General features: G+C 42.0%; 4 protein-coding genes and 2 long non-coding RNA genes across 9 annotated transcripts; 3 read left to right on the forward strand and 3 right to left on the reverse strand.

Moving 5' to 3' along the window:
• The first annotated feature begins 169 nt into the window (after window positions 1-169).
• On the forward strand, window positions 170-1,656 carry LOC124314318. Of its 2 annotated transcripts, none has more exons than XR_006911122.1 (5): window positions 170-267; window positions 330-579; window positions 721-826; window positions 886-998; window positions 1,391-1,656. It is a non-coding gene; the product is annotated as an uncharacterized LOC124314318 (long non-coding RNA). The 2 variants fall into 2 exon arrangements; XR_006911123.1 differs by having other exon boundaries at window positions 886-993.
• A 987-nt stretch (window positions 1,657-2,643) lies between these two features.
• LOC124314538 lies at window positions 2,644-7,101 on the forward strand. The gene has a single exon (XM_046779734.1). The coding sequence runs from the start codon at window positions 2,644-2,646 to the stop codon at window positions 7,099-7,101; it is 4,458 nt and encodes a 1,485-aa protein (XP_046635690.1).
• A 728-nt stretch (window positions 7,102-7,829) lies between these two features.
• LOC124314324 lies at window positions 7,830-9,487 on the reverse strand. Its single transcript, XR_006911135.1, has 5 exons — window positions 9,051-9,487; window positions 8,640-8,738; window positions 8,449-8,569; window positions 8,096-8,245; window positions 7,830-8,023 (listed from the first exon to the last, which is right to left on the reverse strand). It is a non-coding gene; the product is annotated as an uncharacterized LOC124314324 (long non-coding RNA).
• A 222-nt stretch (window positions 9,488-9,709) lies between these two features.
• Window positions 9,710-10,594, forward strand: LOC124314285 (centromere protein V-like). Its single transcript, XM_046779453.1, has 4 exons — window positions 9,710-9,984; window positions 10,064-10,187; window positions 10,270-10,330; window positions 10,404-10,594. Exons 1-4 carry the CDS (start codon window positions 9,881-9,883, stop codon window positions 10,529-10,531), a joined length of 417 nt encoding a protein of 138 aa, XP_046635409.1. The 5' UTR covers window positions 9,710-9,880; the 3' UTR covers window positions 10,532-10,594.
• LOC124314054 (vacuolar protein sorting-associated protein 33A-like) lies at window positions 10,234-13,500 on the reverse strand. The gene is made up of 12 exons (XM_046779049.1): window positions 13,128-13,500; window positions 13,034-13,072; window positions 12,781-12,974; window positions 12,632-12,719; window positions 12,464-12,568; window positions 12,102-12,396; window positions 11,903-12,029; window positions 11,680-11,840; window positions 11,459-11,613; window positions 11,009-11,393; window positions 10,826-10,948; window positions 10,234-10,748 (listed from the first exon to the last, which is right to left on the reverse strand). The coding sequence occupies exons 1-12, from the start codon at window positions 13,185-13,187 to the stop codon at window positions 10,651-10,653; spliced, it is 1,830 nt and encodes a 609-aa protein (XP_046635005.1). The 5' UTR covers window positions 13,188-13,500; the 3' UTR covers window positions 10,234-10,650.
• Window positions 13,501-13,654: 154 nt separating this feature from the next.
• LOC124314185 (retinol dehydrogenase 13-like) lies at window positions 13,655-16,473 on the reverse strand. 3 transcript variants are annotated; one of them, XM_046779300.1, is made up of 8 exons: window positions 15,854-16,467; window positions 15,547-15,783; window positions 14,889-15,009; window positions 14,752-14,819; window positions 14,558-14,623; window positions 14,447-14,490; window positions 13,992-14,081; window positions 13,655-13,819 (listed from the first exon to the last, which is right to left on the reverse strand). In XM_046779300.1, the coding sequence occupies exons 1-8, from the start codon at window positions 16,107-16,109 to the stop codon at window positions 13,715-13,717; spliced, it is 987 nt and encodes a 328-aa protein (XP_046635256.1). In that variant the 5' UTR covers window positions 16,110-16,467; the 3' UTR covers window positions 13,655-13,714. The 3 variants fall into 3 exon arrangements, with proteins under 3 accessions (XP_046635256.1, XP_046635255.1, XP_046635257.1); XM_046779301.1 differs by lacking the exon at window positions 13,655-13,819 and adding an exon at window positions 14,187-14,305 and having other exon boundaries at window positions 15,854-16,469; XM_046779299.1 differs by lacking the exons at window positions 14,447-14,490; window positions 14,558-14,623; window positions 14,752-14,819; window positions 14,889-15,009 and adding exons at window positions 14,187-14,305; window positions 15,200-15,421 and having other exon boundaries at window positions 15,854-16,473.
• Window positions 16,474-17,624: the final 1,151 nt, after the last annotated feature.

The following is a 17,624-nucleotide window of genomic DNA, read 5'->3' on the forward strand; positions in this document are numbered from 1 at the left end:
TGATTGATTGGATGAACCATCTAATTTGACAGAAAGTGATTTACAGTAGCTTACACGAAACTGGGGAGGGGAGTAGACCGAGTAGACACATTTTTTTTCTTTTTCTTTCAAAAAGTTTGGTTTCAAGAGTCCACTAGATGGCGCGAGGGTCTTCGTTAAAGAAGACAAACGACAGTCGACCATTTTTTTTTCGAGTTTTTCACTGAGAGGAAATGTATTGTTGCTCATTGCGGTTTACTTTTTGTTTTCCTTTTTCGTAAAAAAACGGTAATTCCTGCTTGGATGCATTAAGGTTACTGAGTGTAAATGTTTTGTGTTTTAATTTACAGGTAATATAGACTGAATTTCTACTTGGCAATTTGATCATCTCATCAGATCTCATCATGTGGCCTTATTAACTAACTGCTGGTCATTTTCGAAGTAGGCAGATGATTTTGCCAAAATGTCGCCTCATGCATGCCTCATGCAACCTGTTCCGGATGTACGTTTTGTCACATGGAGAACAACCAACCAGATTAAGTCTGGGCTTTCTTCATTCCTGTCCAAGTTTGTTTCATCACACAGAAAAAAACAAAATAAGTAAGTAATTATGTTGATCAATTTTCTAAGCATAAGGCTACAAGGGATTGCATAGTTTAACTTTACTAATGTCGTTTTGTTTTGTCACATCATCACATGAGACTTCGTTCCTAGATATTAATTGGTTTTTTTCTCAAATAGGACTAGCAGGCAGTTGAAGTCTTAGCTTCACCTTCATTGCAATCTAATACACACATGGATTTTTTCAGCCAGCCTGGTGAATTTGACACATACAGTGTTCTTAATGGTACAATCATTGATCAAACTGATTACAATTTTTATTTTGACCTTGTAATGTTTGATCAGTCACCTTTTAAAATCTGGAACTTCAGCCATCCAATTGTTTTAAGCTGCATGGAATTCTCATTTTCCTATGCTGAGAACTTCAACAACATGCACACCAATTGAATACCAGTAAGGTGATTATCTTATTCAGTTTATTCGAAAATTAAATGTGTTGAGTTAGATGTAAAATTTCAAAAGTTTTGGTAACAAAGCTTTGCTTTTATTGTTTAGTTTTTGGGATTTCATCAAAACAGTTCTTTCTTTCAATCATGTATTTAGTTACAGATTGTGTAAAGGGGAAAACGGTTGTACACAAGATAGTTATACAGAAAACAATTTCTTTCAGTGGAGAGTGAATAGTTCCAATGAATTTGTATTTAAATCTTAGATAAGTCATCTAGTTTCATATAAATTTTGTTTCAACAATAGCTATCAGATAATATTTTAAGAATATTTTATGTTTACATTAATTTCACTTGCATTGCAAGCATTTCATGGAGATTAATTCACTTCATTTTGGTTATAGGTTTATCGCTTATGCTTATGTTGGAGGGAGGATATTTAAAGTTTGGATAAAAATTCAGTTAATCTATGACCCTACAAATGTATCCCTACCAATCAATCTCCAAACCCCACAAACATAATCATTCCAATCCTTCAAACCCTGAAAACATACACCTACCAACTTTTAAATTTATACCCATAACCCTATAAACCGATGTTAAACCTTATCCATATAATTCTGTAATAAATAAAAATAAATATATTATATGTACCAATTTTTATTTTATTATTATAAATTTTAAAAAATTCAATAAACAGTACGTCCGGTTCAAGGCGTATTTCTTCTGTACAATGTTAAACGCAACCCGCCACCACCGCTGCGGCAATGAGACAAAAAGCGATGGTTTTGTTTTGCGGAAATCTGCGTCAGTCAGGTTACAAATTTTTCAAACTCATCACTTCTGTCGAATTTTGCATTTAGTCTACTGGTGCAAATAGCGATCCAATGTGTGTGGTAGTTAAGAAGATGGTTGTTTAAAAAACACGATGGTGAGTGTTTTTGGCTACTCGCCGATTGTTTGTTTTTTTAAACAACCATTTTCTTAACTACCCAACACATGGAACCGCAATTTGCACTAATAGACTAGATGCAAAATTCTACGCGAGCTGTTGTTGTGTATTTGTGTTTATCATGTCTGTCAAGTGTGTATGTGTGATTGGATTGGCGCAAAGAATACGCCGCTAGAGGAGCGGCGAGCGTGGTGGCTGAGGCGGCATTCGGGCTCGCGTTCTGATGCGAACAAGTTCTACTTCATGTCCGTCTCGTTTACATCTCGTGTTAATTCCTCGTGTATCGTTTCAATACAGTGGCGATCTTTAATCGCATCAAGACACAACATGGCGCAGTTGGCATAACCTTTTCCTCAGTTTCGGCTTATTTGTGATTTTTCGTTTGCTGGCGTCCCAACGTTGGCCCTCACGTGTTCAGTGTGTCGGTGGGCGCCGCCATTTTGGTTTTGTGCTCCGTTTCCCCGATGCATGTGTGATTGGGCGCGTTTCAGTTTGGTTTATCTGGCAATCGAATAGACATCGTGTAGACATTTTTAGTGTGCGATATTTTCGCCATCTCAGCTCATATATACTGTAGTTTTCAGTGACACGCGGTTCTTGAGCATCCCTTTGTGACTTGTTAACTTGATGAACACTCCATATTTTCTTCGCTCGTCAAAACATCGGCCTTCACATACTTCCCCCCGCATTTCGATCCCGGTCAGCATGACGACGGCAGCTGATGCGTTGGCTGCGGCCAATGCGGCGACGGCCGCCATTACGGCCAATGATGCTCGCATGGACGCCATGGAACAAGGGCAGACGACCATCACCAATCAGCTGACGGCCTTGACGGCGCAACTTCAAGCTCTTTTTATGGCCGGTGGTGGCGCTGGTGGAGGTGCTGGTGGCGGCGGTGGCGCTGGTGGCGTTGGTGGAGGCGGTGGCGCTGGTGGAGGTGGAGCTGGTGGAGGCGGCGGTGGTGCCGGTGGAGGAGGTGTTGCTGGTGGCGTTATTGGGCATGCTGTTCCACATCAGAGGCGGCGGCTCGATCCATCTGGCATGGATAAACTTCACGGTGACATCACTATTTCGTTACTGCGTTCTTGGAGAAATCGGTGGAACGATTTTGCGGAGTTGAACCAGCTCCTCACCTATCCAGTAACGGAACAGATGGCCGCTTTTCGCATGGCCCTAGACTCCACGATGCAACAGGTGGTAGAAGTGGCACTGGGAATCACACCCGCAACCGTTACGACCCCCGACCAAGTTCTCGACCTCATCGCGGATTACATCCGTGCGAAACGCAATGTAGCACTCGACCGAGTGGCGTTTGAAGAACGTCGTCAAGGTCCATCAGAATCATTCGATGAGTTTTACATCGGCCTACGCCGTCTAGCAGAAGCAGCAGATTTATGTGGTGCGTGTTCCGAAACGAGATTGGTGACTCGTATCATTGCCGGGACGCGCGACGCTGAGACGAAGAAGAAGCTATTGGCCATCAGTCCTTTCCCCAGTTTGCAGGTGGCGGTCAACATCTGCCGCAGTGAAGAGTCGGCCCGTGCGAACGAGCGCACTCTTAGTGGGCAATCAGGTGTTGCAGCTATTCATCCCAAGAACGGCAAGGTTGACAATCGGTCATCGAACGAGTGCGGCGCGTGTGGCCGCTTGGCTCATGTGAATGGTGCGACATGTCCGGCGATGGGCAGAAATTGCCATGCGTGTGGAAAACCAGATCATTTCTCTCCCAGGTGCCCCAATCGTGACAAAGGGAAGTTCGGCGCAAACGGAGGAATGGGCGGCGGAGCTAAATCCAAAATGGCTCATATCACCATCGGAAATGTCCAGGATACTCATCGACGGCGCTGTTCTCCGACCATATTGTTGGACGTGATTTGTGATGATGGCAGTGTCGGTGCTCAAATCAGTGACGTTATTCCCGATCCAGGCGCTGAGGTCAGTGTCGGCGGCCGTGATGTTATGGCATCTTTAGGCCTCTCGGAAAAGGATCTGGCAGCTTCGTCTTTTGACTTAGTGATGGCCGACAGATCCTCTCCGTTGTTATCCATTGGACAGCGCGACATTCACGTCCGGTATGGAGATCGGAGCGCTCATATCACGATTGTGTTCTGCCCGGAGATTCGTGGCATGCTCTTATGCCGACTGGATTGCGTTGAATTAAATATTCTGCATCGACAATACCCGAAGCCGCTGTCTCGAGTGCATTCGGTAACATTTTCATCGCCGGAGGAAAGTCTACCACGTGATTCAACTTCACCTTCATCGGGCGAGACATTTCTAAAGGATATTTACATCCCTCTGGAGCCTACCGCGGAGCAGATTTCGACCATCGAGGCGGCTATCAGCGCCGAGTTTGAAGTGGTTTTTGACCAGGAAGAGGGGTTACGCCAAATGACAGGCCCGGACATGTTAATTCAGCTCCGCGACGATGCAGTCCCATTTTATGTCAATGGTGCGCGACCTATTGCTTTCGGGGATCGTGCTGACGTGAAACGTGTACTCGATGACCTAGTGGCGAAAAACGTGATCGTTCCAGTCAGTGAGGCGTCGGAGTGGGCCGCTCCATTAGTCGTCATTCGGAACGCAAAAACTGGGAAAATTCGTATATGTGTGGATCATACACGTCTAAACAAGTTCGTGCTACGCCCTACCCATCCAACGCGTACACCACGCGACGCGGTTGCGGAAGTGGATAGTGAAAGCCGATACTTCACCAGCTTCGATGCGGCCAACGGGTATTATCAGATACCCCTCCATCCCTCCTGCCAACATCTAACTACGTTTATGACCCCCTGGGGTCGCTACAAATTCCTTCGGGCGTCCATGGGATTATGCTGTTCCGGGGACGAGTACAATCGGCGAGCGGATGTCGCATTTGCAGCGTTGTCCAACACTGTGAGAGTGGTTGATGACTTGCTGCGATTTGACCGGACATTTCCAGCTCACGTCGCGGGAGTATGTGCAGTATTGCAGGCAGCGCGGACGGCAGGAATCACCTTCAGCAAGGAGAAATTTAAGTTTGCTCAACCCCGCATTTCTTGGGTCGGATATGACATCCGGCACGGCGGCATCACCATCGAGGAAGAAAAATTAAAAGCGCTGTCGCATTTTCCCAAGCCAACCAACGTATCGGAGCTGCGATCGTTCATGGGATTGGTTGAGCAATTGGCCGGCTTTTCTACCGAAGTGGCGGCGGCAAAGAGTCCCCTTCGTCCCCTGCTCAGCACGCGCAATCCTTTCGTATGGACCGAGGATCATGATCGGTCTTTCGAAGCTGTAAAGCTGGCCCTCGTCTCTCCGCCAGTGCTGGTGCATTTCGACCCCATGCGTGAGACAACAATCCAGGTGGATGCTTCGCGTAAACATGGCATGGGATATGCGCTTCTACAACGCCATGGCGATTCCTGGAAGCTGGTGGACGCTAACTCACGCTGGTGCTCGGATACGGAGTCACGATATGCAGTGGTGGAACTGGAGTTGGCGGCGGTGGAATGGGCAATCCGGAAGTGCCGACTTTATTTATCCGGATTGCCCAATTTTACATTGGTGGTCGATCATCAGGCATTGGTGGCTATATTGGATCGATATACATTGGACGCTATCGACAATCCCAAGATCCAGCGCCTGAAGGAGCGTCTCTCCCCATACGCCTTCACAACGGTATGGCGAAAGGGGAAAGACCACGCTATTCCTGATGCTCTATCACGGGCGCCGGTAAATGACCCGGCGGCGGACGATGAATGCGTCGGAGCAGAGTTGGCGTATTCTGTGCGTCGCATCACACTCCAAGGCATCAGCAGCATTTGCAGCCCACCTGACGAGCCGGATTTATCGAGCCATTTGACGGATAGTTTATGTGAAAACCTGCGAGCGACGGCGTCAGCGGACCCCCATTACGTCGATCTTGTGGCCGCCGTGGAATCCGGATTTGCTGTCGACCGTGCACGCACCCCCGATCACATTCGGCAATTCTGGTCGATTCGAAATCATTTATCGGTGGATAACGGCATCGTCCTATACGGCTCAAGAATCGTCGTACCTATGGCGGCACGCAAGGACATGTTGAACAGGCTGCATGCGGCTCACCAGGGCATTGTCAGGACAAAAAGGCGCGCCCAGCAGACGATCTACTGGCCTGGAATCACCAATGACGTGACCATGCTCATCGAGCGATGCGCGATTTGCCAGGAGCGTTTGCCGAGCCATTGCCAGGAGCCAATGATGTCCGACCCGCCACCAACGTACGTTTTCCAAGACGTGTCAGCAGATCTCTTTCAGCACGGGTCGCTGCATGTGCTGGTGTACGCCGACAGGCTATCCGGTTGGCCGGTGGTTCATCAGTGGCGACGCGATCCGACTGCACGCGAAGTGGTGCAAGCCGTCGTAAGTAATTTCGTGGAACTGGGTGTGCCGATGCGCTTCCGATCGGATGGTGGTCCCCAATTCAGCGCCGGAATCTTCCAGGAGGCTCTGAAGCGGTGGGGGGTCGAATGGGGTAATTCGTCGCCACATTATCCCCAAAGCAACGGGCACGCGGAGGCGGCGGTGAAGGCGGTAAAGGAGTTGGTGGCAAAGCTCGCACCATCAGGCGACTTATCATCGGAAGCTTTCCTCACTGGACTCCTCGAATTCCGTAATATGCCGCATGAAAGTGGTTTATCGCCGGCTCAAATAGTATTTGGTCATCAACTTCGTTCTATCCTACCAGCCCACCGGTCATCGTACGCGAGTCAATGGAAAGAAGCGATAGCAGCACGGGAGCTCCAGGCGGCAGCTGATGCCGCGGTCCGATTCCGTTACGACGCCCGGACGCGCCCTCTCCATCCGCTATCCATCGGTGCGTCGGTGAGAGTGCAAGACCCGGACACAAAATTATGGGACCGTGTTGGCGTAATAGTGGCGATCGGGCAATACCGCTCGTATCGCATAAAATTTGCGAGCGGCAGCGTTTTATGGAGAAACAGGCGATTCCTCCGCTTGTTGGTTCCAGCGACATCGGCGGAGGAGGCGGAATCATCTTCCCCGGGCGGTGATGGAGGTGAAATGGCGGCAGGCGATCCCGATTCTACGTCTACTGGGCAGCGACCATTACCGGCCCCATCGGTAGCGACGCCTCGCAGAAGCACCCGCACACGCAAGCCGCGAGTTATTATTTCTGTTTAATTTGGCATGTGAAGAATGTATTCTTCCCCGCTATTATATCCATGTTATGTTCCCACTATCTTCCAATCCCGTCGGCGTGCGCGACATTCCAATGTATCTGTGTCGCCTTCATCTATTTTTTAAATTATCAATCTCCCATATTGCGTCCGGCGCCGCCATTCGATGGTGATCGACCATCACCGGAGAGCGGGGGCTCGGGAAGGGTTGTTGTGTATTTGTGTTTATCATGTCTGTCAAGTGTGTATGTGTGATTGGATTGGCGCAAAGAATACGCCGCTAGAGGAGCGGCGAGCGTGGTGGCTGAGGCGGCATTCGGGCTCGCGTTCTGATGCGAACAAGTTCTACTTCATGTCCGTCTCGTTTACATCTCGTGTTAATTCCTCGTGTATCGTTTCAATACAGTGGCGATCTTTAATCGCATCAAGACACAACAGCTGTTGAATTAGAAAAATTTGTAACTTGACCGACGCAGATTTGCGCAAAAAATAAACCATGGCTTTTTGTTTCATTGGGTAGTGGGTTGCTTTGTTTAACTCGCACATGCTGTTGTAGGTTTTGTCTACGGCCCCCAGAGATAGTATCTGGACCGAGAAGAAGAGAGAAGTACGAGGCAAGTTTTACCGGGGAGATGTAGTCATAAAAGGCTTCCGGGTTAGACTCATGACCCTCCAAAAGTTTTCATCGGATCATGCACCTTCCAAGTCCCCGTTCGACCAGAGCCCTCCCCTCCTCCTGGTTTCACAGCGGGTGAGTGACCACCGGCGGGCGTTGGTTTAGTTAGGGAAACGGGGCCACAGAAAAGAAGGGAGCCCAGGTATGCACTTGCAATTGAATCTAACTACACAATTTATCAGTCTTGGATTACAGCATTCTCTCGTCGGTTTTCACCAGTGGATGAAGTCCATAGTAGCGAAGGATTACCCTGTAAGCAGAATGAAGATTTATTTGGATGACAATCATTTTCAAACAAGATTGTAGCGACAGAAAGCAATACCTCAAATAAAGATGGCCCGCTAAAGAAAGTAAAAAGGGAGATTCAAGGGTAGCAGCCAACAGGTTAGTAAACAAGGGACCTTGTTGACTTTCTTGAAAGGACATGACTTTTAAGTCTGCCATGCAAATTTCGAAACCTGGAGTTTAGAACCTGTAAATAAAAAAAGAAAAATAAGCCAGCTTGTTTATAATTTGTGTTATCAATGTGCTTGACGTCTATGATCTAAAAGAATAAACAATTATCAGTATACACTAAAAAGCGTTTCTTAAACATTAGATAGACGCAAGTAGAGATCAATACTTTAAATACATATTAGACTGCAATGGAAATATTTCAATGATAAGTAAACTTACACATGAAACCTCCAATCAGTTATCCAATCTTCTCTTGAGAAGATGAAATGAGAGATTGGTCTATGCTGGGGTTGGTTGGTGATCTAGCAAGTTCAATACAAACAGCAGATAATTATGACTCCTAATAAAAAACGAGAAGAATATATGTTTCAGCATTACATGAAATGCATAAAGCTAGGGCTGGTTATTACCTGTATCATTTCGATGGCACATTCAGTAGAAAAAAATGATTTTGAACAAAATAGTTGACGGTAGGATGCACGACGGCCACGACCCTTTCACATTTCCTCCTATAAGTTGATGAGAAACATAAGGAAACATTAAGGTTATCTAACATTTACACGGAATAGAACACGCTGGAATTCTTGCTATTTCAGGCAAAACATAGTGCCTGGCAGGTCACATAGACTGTATGTGGCTTAGGGATTGATATCATTTGGGTTCATTTTGTGAGGTACTTTCTTTTCATCGCTGGAATCTTCATAAGGAGAGACAACTTGCACAGTCACACTGTATTTGAATGCCTTAGACTTGTTGTTGTATTTACAACTGCAACTTTGGCCCAACAAAGACACAAAACAAAATCTTCCTATAGCACTTACCTTCCTATTCCGCATGAAGACATTGAATATCCATGAAGGTGTGCAACCTTTATCTCACTTCTTGCACCAATATGATCTGCTAATCTTGTGCTGTTTCAAACATTTCCTTGACTTAATGACTTGAATACTTTGTATCAACCATATGTAAACCCGTGGGGGGGGGGGGGGGACGGATACGATCGCAATGGAAAAACAAAACTATAGGACGTATTGGTCGGCAAACTCACTCACTCACTCACTATTATCGAACAACTCGATGGCTGAACGCTGAAGGTTATATATTAAACTATGCTGACATTGCTGAGTTGGCAGCACCAGGGCTGAGTTTGCAGGGCAGCACAGAGACACATACTTTGAGCGGGAAGTAATTAATTTGATTAATTTATTTCATGCACTGCAGTGCAGCAGACGAACTTCCGGGAGAACTAGAAAAGCGGTTGCTGCCAATTTATAACAATTCTGAGAGCGGCAAAACGTACTTACGCAGCTTAACGTTGTAAACTAATATTTGCACAAGGCAGATACAACACATTCGCAAAATATAATTAGTTATTAATAGTCATAGTTATGACAACAATGAAAACGCAGGAAATTGTCTTTGAAAATTCGAAAATGGCAACGCAGGTAGAGCTGTCAGCGGCAGATAGTGATGTTATTGTTTACATTTCTACGCATTTCTACGGTCTTCGAGAGTCTTTGTCTTTTTCTCTTTTAGTCAGACCTCAGAGGGTTTTAACGTCTTATTACTTATTAGTATTTTAATAGCCTCGTACATTCTGTGACTTTTTGCGTAATTGAAGTGGGATAGTATGTGTAAAATCTAAATTTATATGATGGAGACTTCTCATAATATAGTCCATTATGGTGGCTGTCATTGTGGTCAAGTGCGATTTAAAGTAGTAGCCCCTTCGATTGTAGTTGTCTTTGACTGCAAGTAATCCAATTATAAACTTATTACACGTTCGTTCCTTTCTTATTTTGCATTATTGCATTGAATTATTTATTTCTAATAGTTGTACCATATGTACCAAAAAGCAAAACCGGCACTTCATTGTTCCATCAGTTAATTTTACTTTACTCGAAGGAAAAGACCAATTGAGTACATATACCTTTGGGACTCACCAAGCGAAGCATCAGGTTATTCTTTTATTCATTGCCAATCAGTTCATCTTGATTCTATTACTTACTTTAAATGTTTAAAATGTTTTTATTTTATCAGTTTTGTAAAACATGTGGAGTTCAGAGTTTTTACTTTCCAAGGTCTAATCCTGATGGAATTGGTAATAATTTCAGTTAAATAAAATATAATACATGGGCCTTTAAAAATAATGTAAATTTTGAATTGATAATAAGGTATAATGCCTCACTGTGTTGATCAAGGAACAATAGAGGATATCATCATAAAGACATTTAATGGCCAACAATGGGAAGATAGCATGGCACAATTTCCAGAAATAAAAAAATTTTCAGACCTCTCATAAAAAGAAGGGGCAACTGGTCTGGTTAAGTAGAGCACTTAACTCTTAATACACAGCAAAAATGTATGCAACACTCCTTTCATTTAGATGTAGAATTATGGGGTAAATATATAACATTATACTTAGACTAGAGAGTTACCATTTAAAGTTTCAGATAAACTAGTAAGGAAACTCTCACCATTTATTATATTTGTCGTGGCAACTAGATAATCTGTAGGTGCTAAAAAAATTTTAAGGAAAAAAAAAGTTATCGTTTAAGTTGTTATTTGCAAAATATGTTGAACGCAAATTACTTACCATCATCCCTTTTAGATAGAAATCTAAGAGCAGAAATCTCTGCGTAGGTACATCCACCGAGGAAGAATACTAATGTGACCTTTGTTTCTTCAATCGAACTATGGACACTATTTCTAGAATTTCCTAAAATACAGTCGAAGTGTGATTATAAGGTCTCATAAAAACTAAGAAACGGAAACAAACTTCTTAAATCAATGGAAATCGGTTGAGTTTCTTGGACCAAATGTCCTGGAATTAAATTAAGCACATCGGAAATCTGCTTCCATCCGGGCTTAGCTGCCCATTGAATCAATCGTACACTTAGTGGCGCGTAAATAGAATGTACGTAGGAGATGTCAGTAGGTGTGATTTCATTGACGTCGTCTACCGTAAGATTCAGCGCTCTCCGTATAACAGTAAAAGGACGATTACTTTGCTGCAATCGAAGGAGACCACAAGCTTCAAGATTGTGAAGCGTAATCATGTGCTGGAATCCGTAAGCGTGAATAATTTCTCTTTTGTAGTGTTCTAAGACGCGCGGCTTCAAGCCACTATTGGCAGCAGATTGCAGACAAATCAAGCGAAGAATCTGTGATAATTATAAATGTAAAATAAAGGGAAATGGCAAATGTATCCAACTGCAACTTCAGTTACCTTAGTCAATGGTTCCTGCTTACAAATGAAATCTTCAATGTATGGACAAACTTTGTCAGTATCAATTCCATTCAAAAGGTCTTGCTCCACTTGAAGGGCCTCTTGGAATGCTTCTGAAATAGTGATTTCTTTAATCAATTCAGCGACAGATGTATCTGTAAAAAAAATTATGCGTAATACAGCTTAAATAATGGCCAGGAAAAATACAACAAAGAATTTACGTAGTGCTAACGACTGTTTGGTGGCTTGCATCTGCGGCAGTTTTGCTACAAACTGCTTCAACTCGCTGACAGTTTTTGCTTCGTGTCGTTCTTCATACTGAGCTGAAATAGCTTTAGCTTTGCGACTGAGTGCAGTACCCACGGCTGAAAAGTTCTTGTCCCTGTGCAAAATAAATAACTTTAAAACTGTCGGAAGCAAAATTTGTCTGATTCAAAATTTCACCTCAAATCAGCGTAAAGCTCTTCGGCCGAGTTTAGAACAACAGATTTAACAGAGCTATCATCAGAGCGAGGTGACTGGCCCGCAGGTGATGAGGCTTGAAACTTTTCTCCTGGAAGCTTGACTGTATCTAAATAACAATGAAACCACAAAATGCAAGTAAAATAATTGTTTTACACAGAAGCTAACAATACTTTCTTACTATGTTTTATTCCATAGAATTCGTCGATAAGACCCTCATAGGTCAACTGAGTGACAACAGGAGTTATCAAATCTACAGTCCTATCAATGATCATGAGAGTGTCGAACAACGGAGACATGGGGGGATCACAGTCTACCCCAATATCACGTCGCATTCGAGTCATCAATTCGAATACGTTACGGGCATGGCGCCCCTTACCCACAACGTTGGGGAAAATGCCATATAAACTTTGGAGGGACATTAACCCATGAGCAATTTGGTGTAAGGAGCTGATTTCATTATCAACATATAGATCCTGAGAAGAAATTTGAAGAAATTGATGACAAGCAATCCCTTTCAAAGTTTGGCTCATAAATAAATACCTTGAAAACATTATCGAGTTCCATTGAAATGACATCACTATCTAGCGGGAAAAAATCAACAGGCAGTTCATCAATAGAAGTAAGAGTTCCATACACTCCTTTGTCCTAAATGAAGTAATAATTTTGTCAACAATTTCTTCTTCGCTGATTTAAGTAACTTTAACCAACCTTGAGCCGCTGTTCACATACTGCACTTCGTCGGGAGACAAAAATTAACTGATATTCCTTACTAGCAGAATGTCCTTGGCTTTCTTCGCTGAAATGTAAATTAACTAACTGTTGACTATTTAAAGTTAAAATATGTAGATTATTCATACCTGTGCAAGTTATCTGCAATACAATCCATCAGCTCAACTTCAGGTCTTGTGATGAACAGTATATTTTTAACAGATATGGAAGGCAAACGCCCAGGTTTTAACTGGAACATTTTTACAACATCTAGTTCCTTAAGAAAACTGTATTCTGCCACCAAACCAATGGGGCCAGTGAGTTGTTCATCCCAAAATATCGCCTAGCATGATTGATGAATTTACGTAAATTTCTTATATGGAATAGCACACACCAAAATACCTTTGTTCCACTGAACTTCTCTAAAAGAGAAACAATATCCTGTAACAATAACAAAACTGTTGACAAAATTTATTTTTACTGTATAAAATTGTACCTTTCTTGCCAACTCTCTCAGCATACTAAAGTTGACTTTGCCAGCTGATAAATGAGCCATGGCTGCTTTGTTAATAAAATTTGACTTATAAATTAGTAAACAGATTCGATCTGTTAGATTTAATTCTTTAAGATACGTCTAAGTACGTCGCTATTAACTGTCCAGATTCTAGATTTCTTAAGCGAAGGGTTTCCGAGCTTTTGTTTCTTTGTTTCTGATGAGGAAATATTTTGATTATTTCGTAAATGATTGGTATTGATAGTTGCTTTAAAGTATATAGTCAACTAGTAAATAGACCCAAGCTGAGAAACAGTGACCACTGACAAGTATCAGCACAACTGACAGCTTACAGTTGTAAACACTGAACAGCTGAGATAGGAACCATACAGTGTTGCCATTTTCCGAATCGGTTATCCTGGCCAGATGGCAAAAGCGGCAAAAGCAAAACACGGATTATGGAAACACATATTACACTTTCCTCCCATTAGTCATTTCGCTTATCATAAAGTACATTAAATAAAATCATAATCATTGAACTCCTATTTTATTGGACGTCCACAAAAACAATCACCTTGTTTTAATGGTGTTTAAAAATGGCGCTCTTCTGGCTTCAACTTGACAAAAGTTTCACTGACCTCCCACAGCTTCTTGGCTAATTCGAGGTCTTTTGCCAACTTGGACGTTTTAGCAATCTGTGATTTTAAAAAAATTGTATTTTGAATTCAAAAAATATTTAAAACTTGCATTGCAAATATTATTTCTGGTACATCTTTATCAACTTTTAGATTATCGTTGTATGCATCAGCTTTGATTTGCAGGCATCTATATTATTTCTAAATGTTTTTTTTTTAAGTTAATATTTACCTTACAATCGCTGAAATATTCTCCTGTAACGTTGGCGACTTCGTCAGCCACAGCCAAGTGAATACTTGTCTGCGCACCTTCTTTGGCCGACTGAAATATAGAAGGTAGACAGTTATAGCGTTCAACGGATATGTAAATCAATCTCAGTAATGAATGAGGAAACAAAATTGAATTCTCAGTTTTCTCGTCTTGAACCTTTGAGAAAATAGAAGACACATATGATGCAATTTTCACTAAAGTCTCATGAGGAAGGAAACGACCAAATTCAGTTTGAACGACACCCGGATGAAGAGCATTGACAGTAATGTTTTTACCTATAAGAAAAAATAATAAGTTAATATACATTTAATTTCTAGTGTATGTATGCTTGATGAAAATGAAGTATTCACAACTAATTAAACAGTGGAATGAGATTTTTTAAAATGCAACAGAAAAAGAAAAAAAAAAGAAAAAACCTTAAAGAAAAGTGGAATGCAGACCGCGGCTACCATCTGGAACCCTAATTAAATTACTCGAGTAATATTTGGCTGAATCAGAATACAACAACATATCAAAAATGATGTTACATGTTGGAGCGTTGCGAAAGATTTCAGTTTTGACAGCACCAGGATGCAAACAGTTGACGGTTACGCCTTATCGTATGCAACAATTGAATTTAAAATTGAGGTGATTAAAAATATCAAAATTAGCTTGAACTATAAAACAACAAGGTTGCTTCATTGTTGTTCATTTAAATTTACTTGTACTTTAATTATTATACCGGATTTGATAACAAGAGGTGCGAGATGTCGAGTACAGAGAACTTGGCACAACTTGGAATAAAAGTATCTGGTAAAAAGTTGATAAGCGTTAAAATCAATCTGTGAAAGTCAATATAAAAAAGAAGCCAATATGTACACTGTGCCGGTATTGTAAGACAGTTCCGAATTTAAGTTGTTCAAGTCCAATGTTTTAGTCTGGGAGTGCGCCATGGAAGAGACGAATATAATACGAGAGGGAGCAGATTTTTTCAGCAAACCTGGGGCGAGGCACATACAAGAGCAAGAAGAACATGACAGTTTTGTGCATCTGAATGGGTTTTTATGTTACTTTATATGTCATGTTTCGACCTAATTGTTATTAGGACTCTAAATAACTCTTCATTCCACCGTTGAATATTGGAATACTCATTCACCGAGCATGAAAAATTAACAAATAGCTGAATTCACCAAATGGTTCGAGTTTCTTGGCCAGTTCTTTGCTAAATAAAACGTTACAAAGCTTGGTGATCCCATAAATGTTGAGAATTTTATTATCGGATGGATCACGTTCAAATGTGAGATCATCCAAGTTCAGTTTTTTTATCCATCTGTGAGCGGTTGAACTAACGTTGATGATGCGGACACTTTTTTCCACTTCTAGTTTGGTTCCAGCAGTTTTCATCATCAACCCTTCAGTTTAGTCAACGTGAAAGAAGAAACGCACATGAAGTGATTTGATATCGACACATGAATGATGTATCGACCATATCGATTATTTCCTTCCACAGAAAAAACGCCACAAATAAGAGACTTACCTAACAGCAGATTGGTCAAAAGGAAGTGTCCGAAATGATTGCTCTGCATCTGAACCTCGAGTCCATCTTCTGTCAACTTCTTCTCAATGGTAGCGCAGCCAGCGTTATTGATTAGGACGTCTAAACGAAGCTCACTCTTGAGAATGTCTGCGGCAAACTTGCGGACGGATTTGAGCGACGTCAAATCAAGTTGGCGAATAAACACATTTTTGTTACGTGACTCACGAATGATGTCCTCTACAGAAAGATGTGATAGAGAAAAACCAGCAAGATGAAATTAACATATATAACATTCAAATGTACAAACCTTTTGCAATGGCTGCTTTCTTAGGATCTCGACATGCCAGAATGACTCGTGCTCCTCTCTTTGCCAGATCAAGCGCCGTTTCCTTGCCGATGCCGGTATTTGCTCCTGTGATGATGACAGTTTTCCCAGTCAACTTCTTCGTACTGGTGCAAACTCCCGTCGTCAGGATGAGATACGCTTTTATGACACCCAATACAACCAAAATTAGTAATCCAATTTGGGTTATCATGGACAACGAACACACGGAATTCAACATTTTCCTAAAGCAGATTGTTTCAGCAGTTTGTCAAGACTATGGTGAAGTTTGAAATGGAGAGTTATCTCTGCATGTTAGTTCTACCTTGGATATGAGTATTGTATGGTTATCATTATAGATACTAAGTCTGTATGTCTCATTGGTCTATCTGGCTTGAAGAGTAAACAAGATAACAATATAAGTACAAATTCCAAAAGAATTAACTGATGTCATGTCCTTCATCTCTATTGAAGTATGTTTTGAAATGGCTATACAACCTTTAGCCCTTTAAAAACTTGTTTCATTGAATGTGTCCAAAAATTTCTGTTTAATTATGAAAAACTTGTTTTGCGAATAATTATCTCCGTTACTTTAATGAAATGAAATACTGTACAATACAAGAAGGTGCATGGTCAGTCGGTGTGGCAGCAGATCACTCTTGGGACTTGACGTGTGTGACTTGACGTGTTTAAACTGTTAATTACTTTTTTTTTAAACAAAATAGCAGACGATATATGAATGCAAAATAATTGATCCGTCTTTTCATCCCGGAAACCTCCCCATATATCGATTAACTAAACCGTTCCAAAGGCGGTTTAATCTATTGCCCCCGCCATCCGCCGGATGGATCGTATAAAAAACACCGCTACGAAGGTTAACAAGAAGGGAATAATCTCTTAAATATTCTAGTATTCTGAACAAATTATATGGGGGGCGCAAGGTCGGCTAGGCTTATTTAACGAAAGAAGCTGTTAAGCGTAATCCCTTTGCAGACAACGAAGGCATTTTTTTTTTTTTGTTTAAATTTTTATATAGCAGTTATGGGAACTGAATCTGGTGTTTATTTTTTTTTTTTTTTTCCTCGATGAGAACCAATGCGAAATAATGTTGTGTTATGTAAACAAAGGGACGGTGACTTTGAGGGTTTTACGAACCGTGAAATGCGCCGATGTACTTTACATGGTGAGGCATTTCCGGTATCTGAAGGTCTTATGATATTCGCAGGCATGGTCGTAAAACAAATAGTAGTGTTATTTGATTCGTGAGTGCTGTGGCCAAAAAATGCAACTCGTAAAGAACGATGTGATGGACACAGATGGACAATATACACACGTGTTGGAGGTTTGCCAAAGAATTGTGGCTTGAATCATGAAGTTTTCCTAAAATGAATTCATTTATTTTCCATAGATCCAAAATTTCGATTGGTCGCTCAACATCGTCTTTATATAGGAAGGCTAATCCGTTTTTTCTTAAAAAGATGCCGACTGCTATGGGCGTTGGTTTCTCTCCGTATGAGCAATCACATGGCCATCGGCCCATTGCGGGAGCAACAACACGTTCCAGCTGTTACCCTATAAATGTTTTCTATTTTCGCAGCGCTGAAATCACTTTGAAGGTGATGTGAAGGTGAGTAACAAATGAATAACAAACCAGTTCAGTAATCATCGCCTCATTTCACAACTTCGGACACCATAAACCTTGAAACCGAAAAAAAAAAAAAAAAAACTTTTGAAGGGCGAGCAGTTCCAGTTTGAT

Source organism: Daphnia pulicaria, chromosome 10, assembly GCF_021234035.1.
Source record: "Daphnia pulicaria isolate SC F1-1A chromosome 10, SC_F0-13Bv2, whole genome shotgun sequence".
Lineage (NCBI taxonomy): Eukaryota > Metazoa > Arthropoda > Branchiopoda > Diplostraca > Daphniidae > Daphnia > Daphnia pulicaria.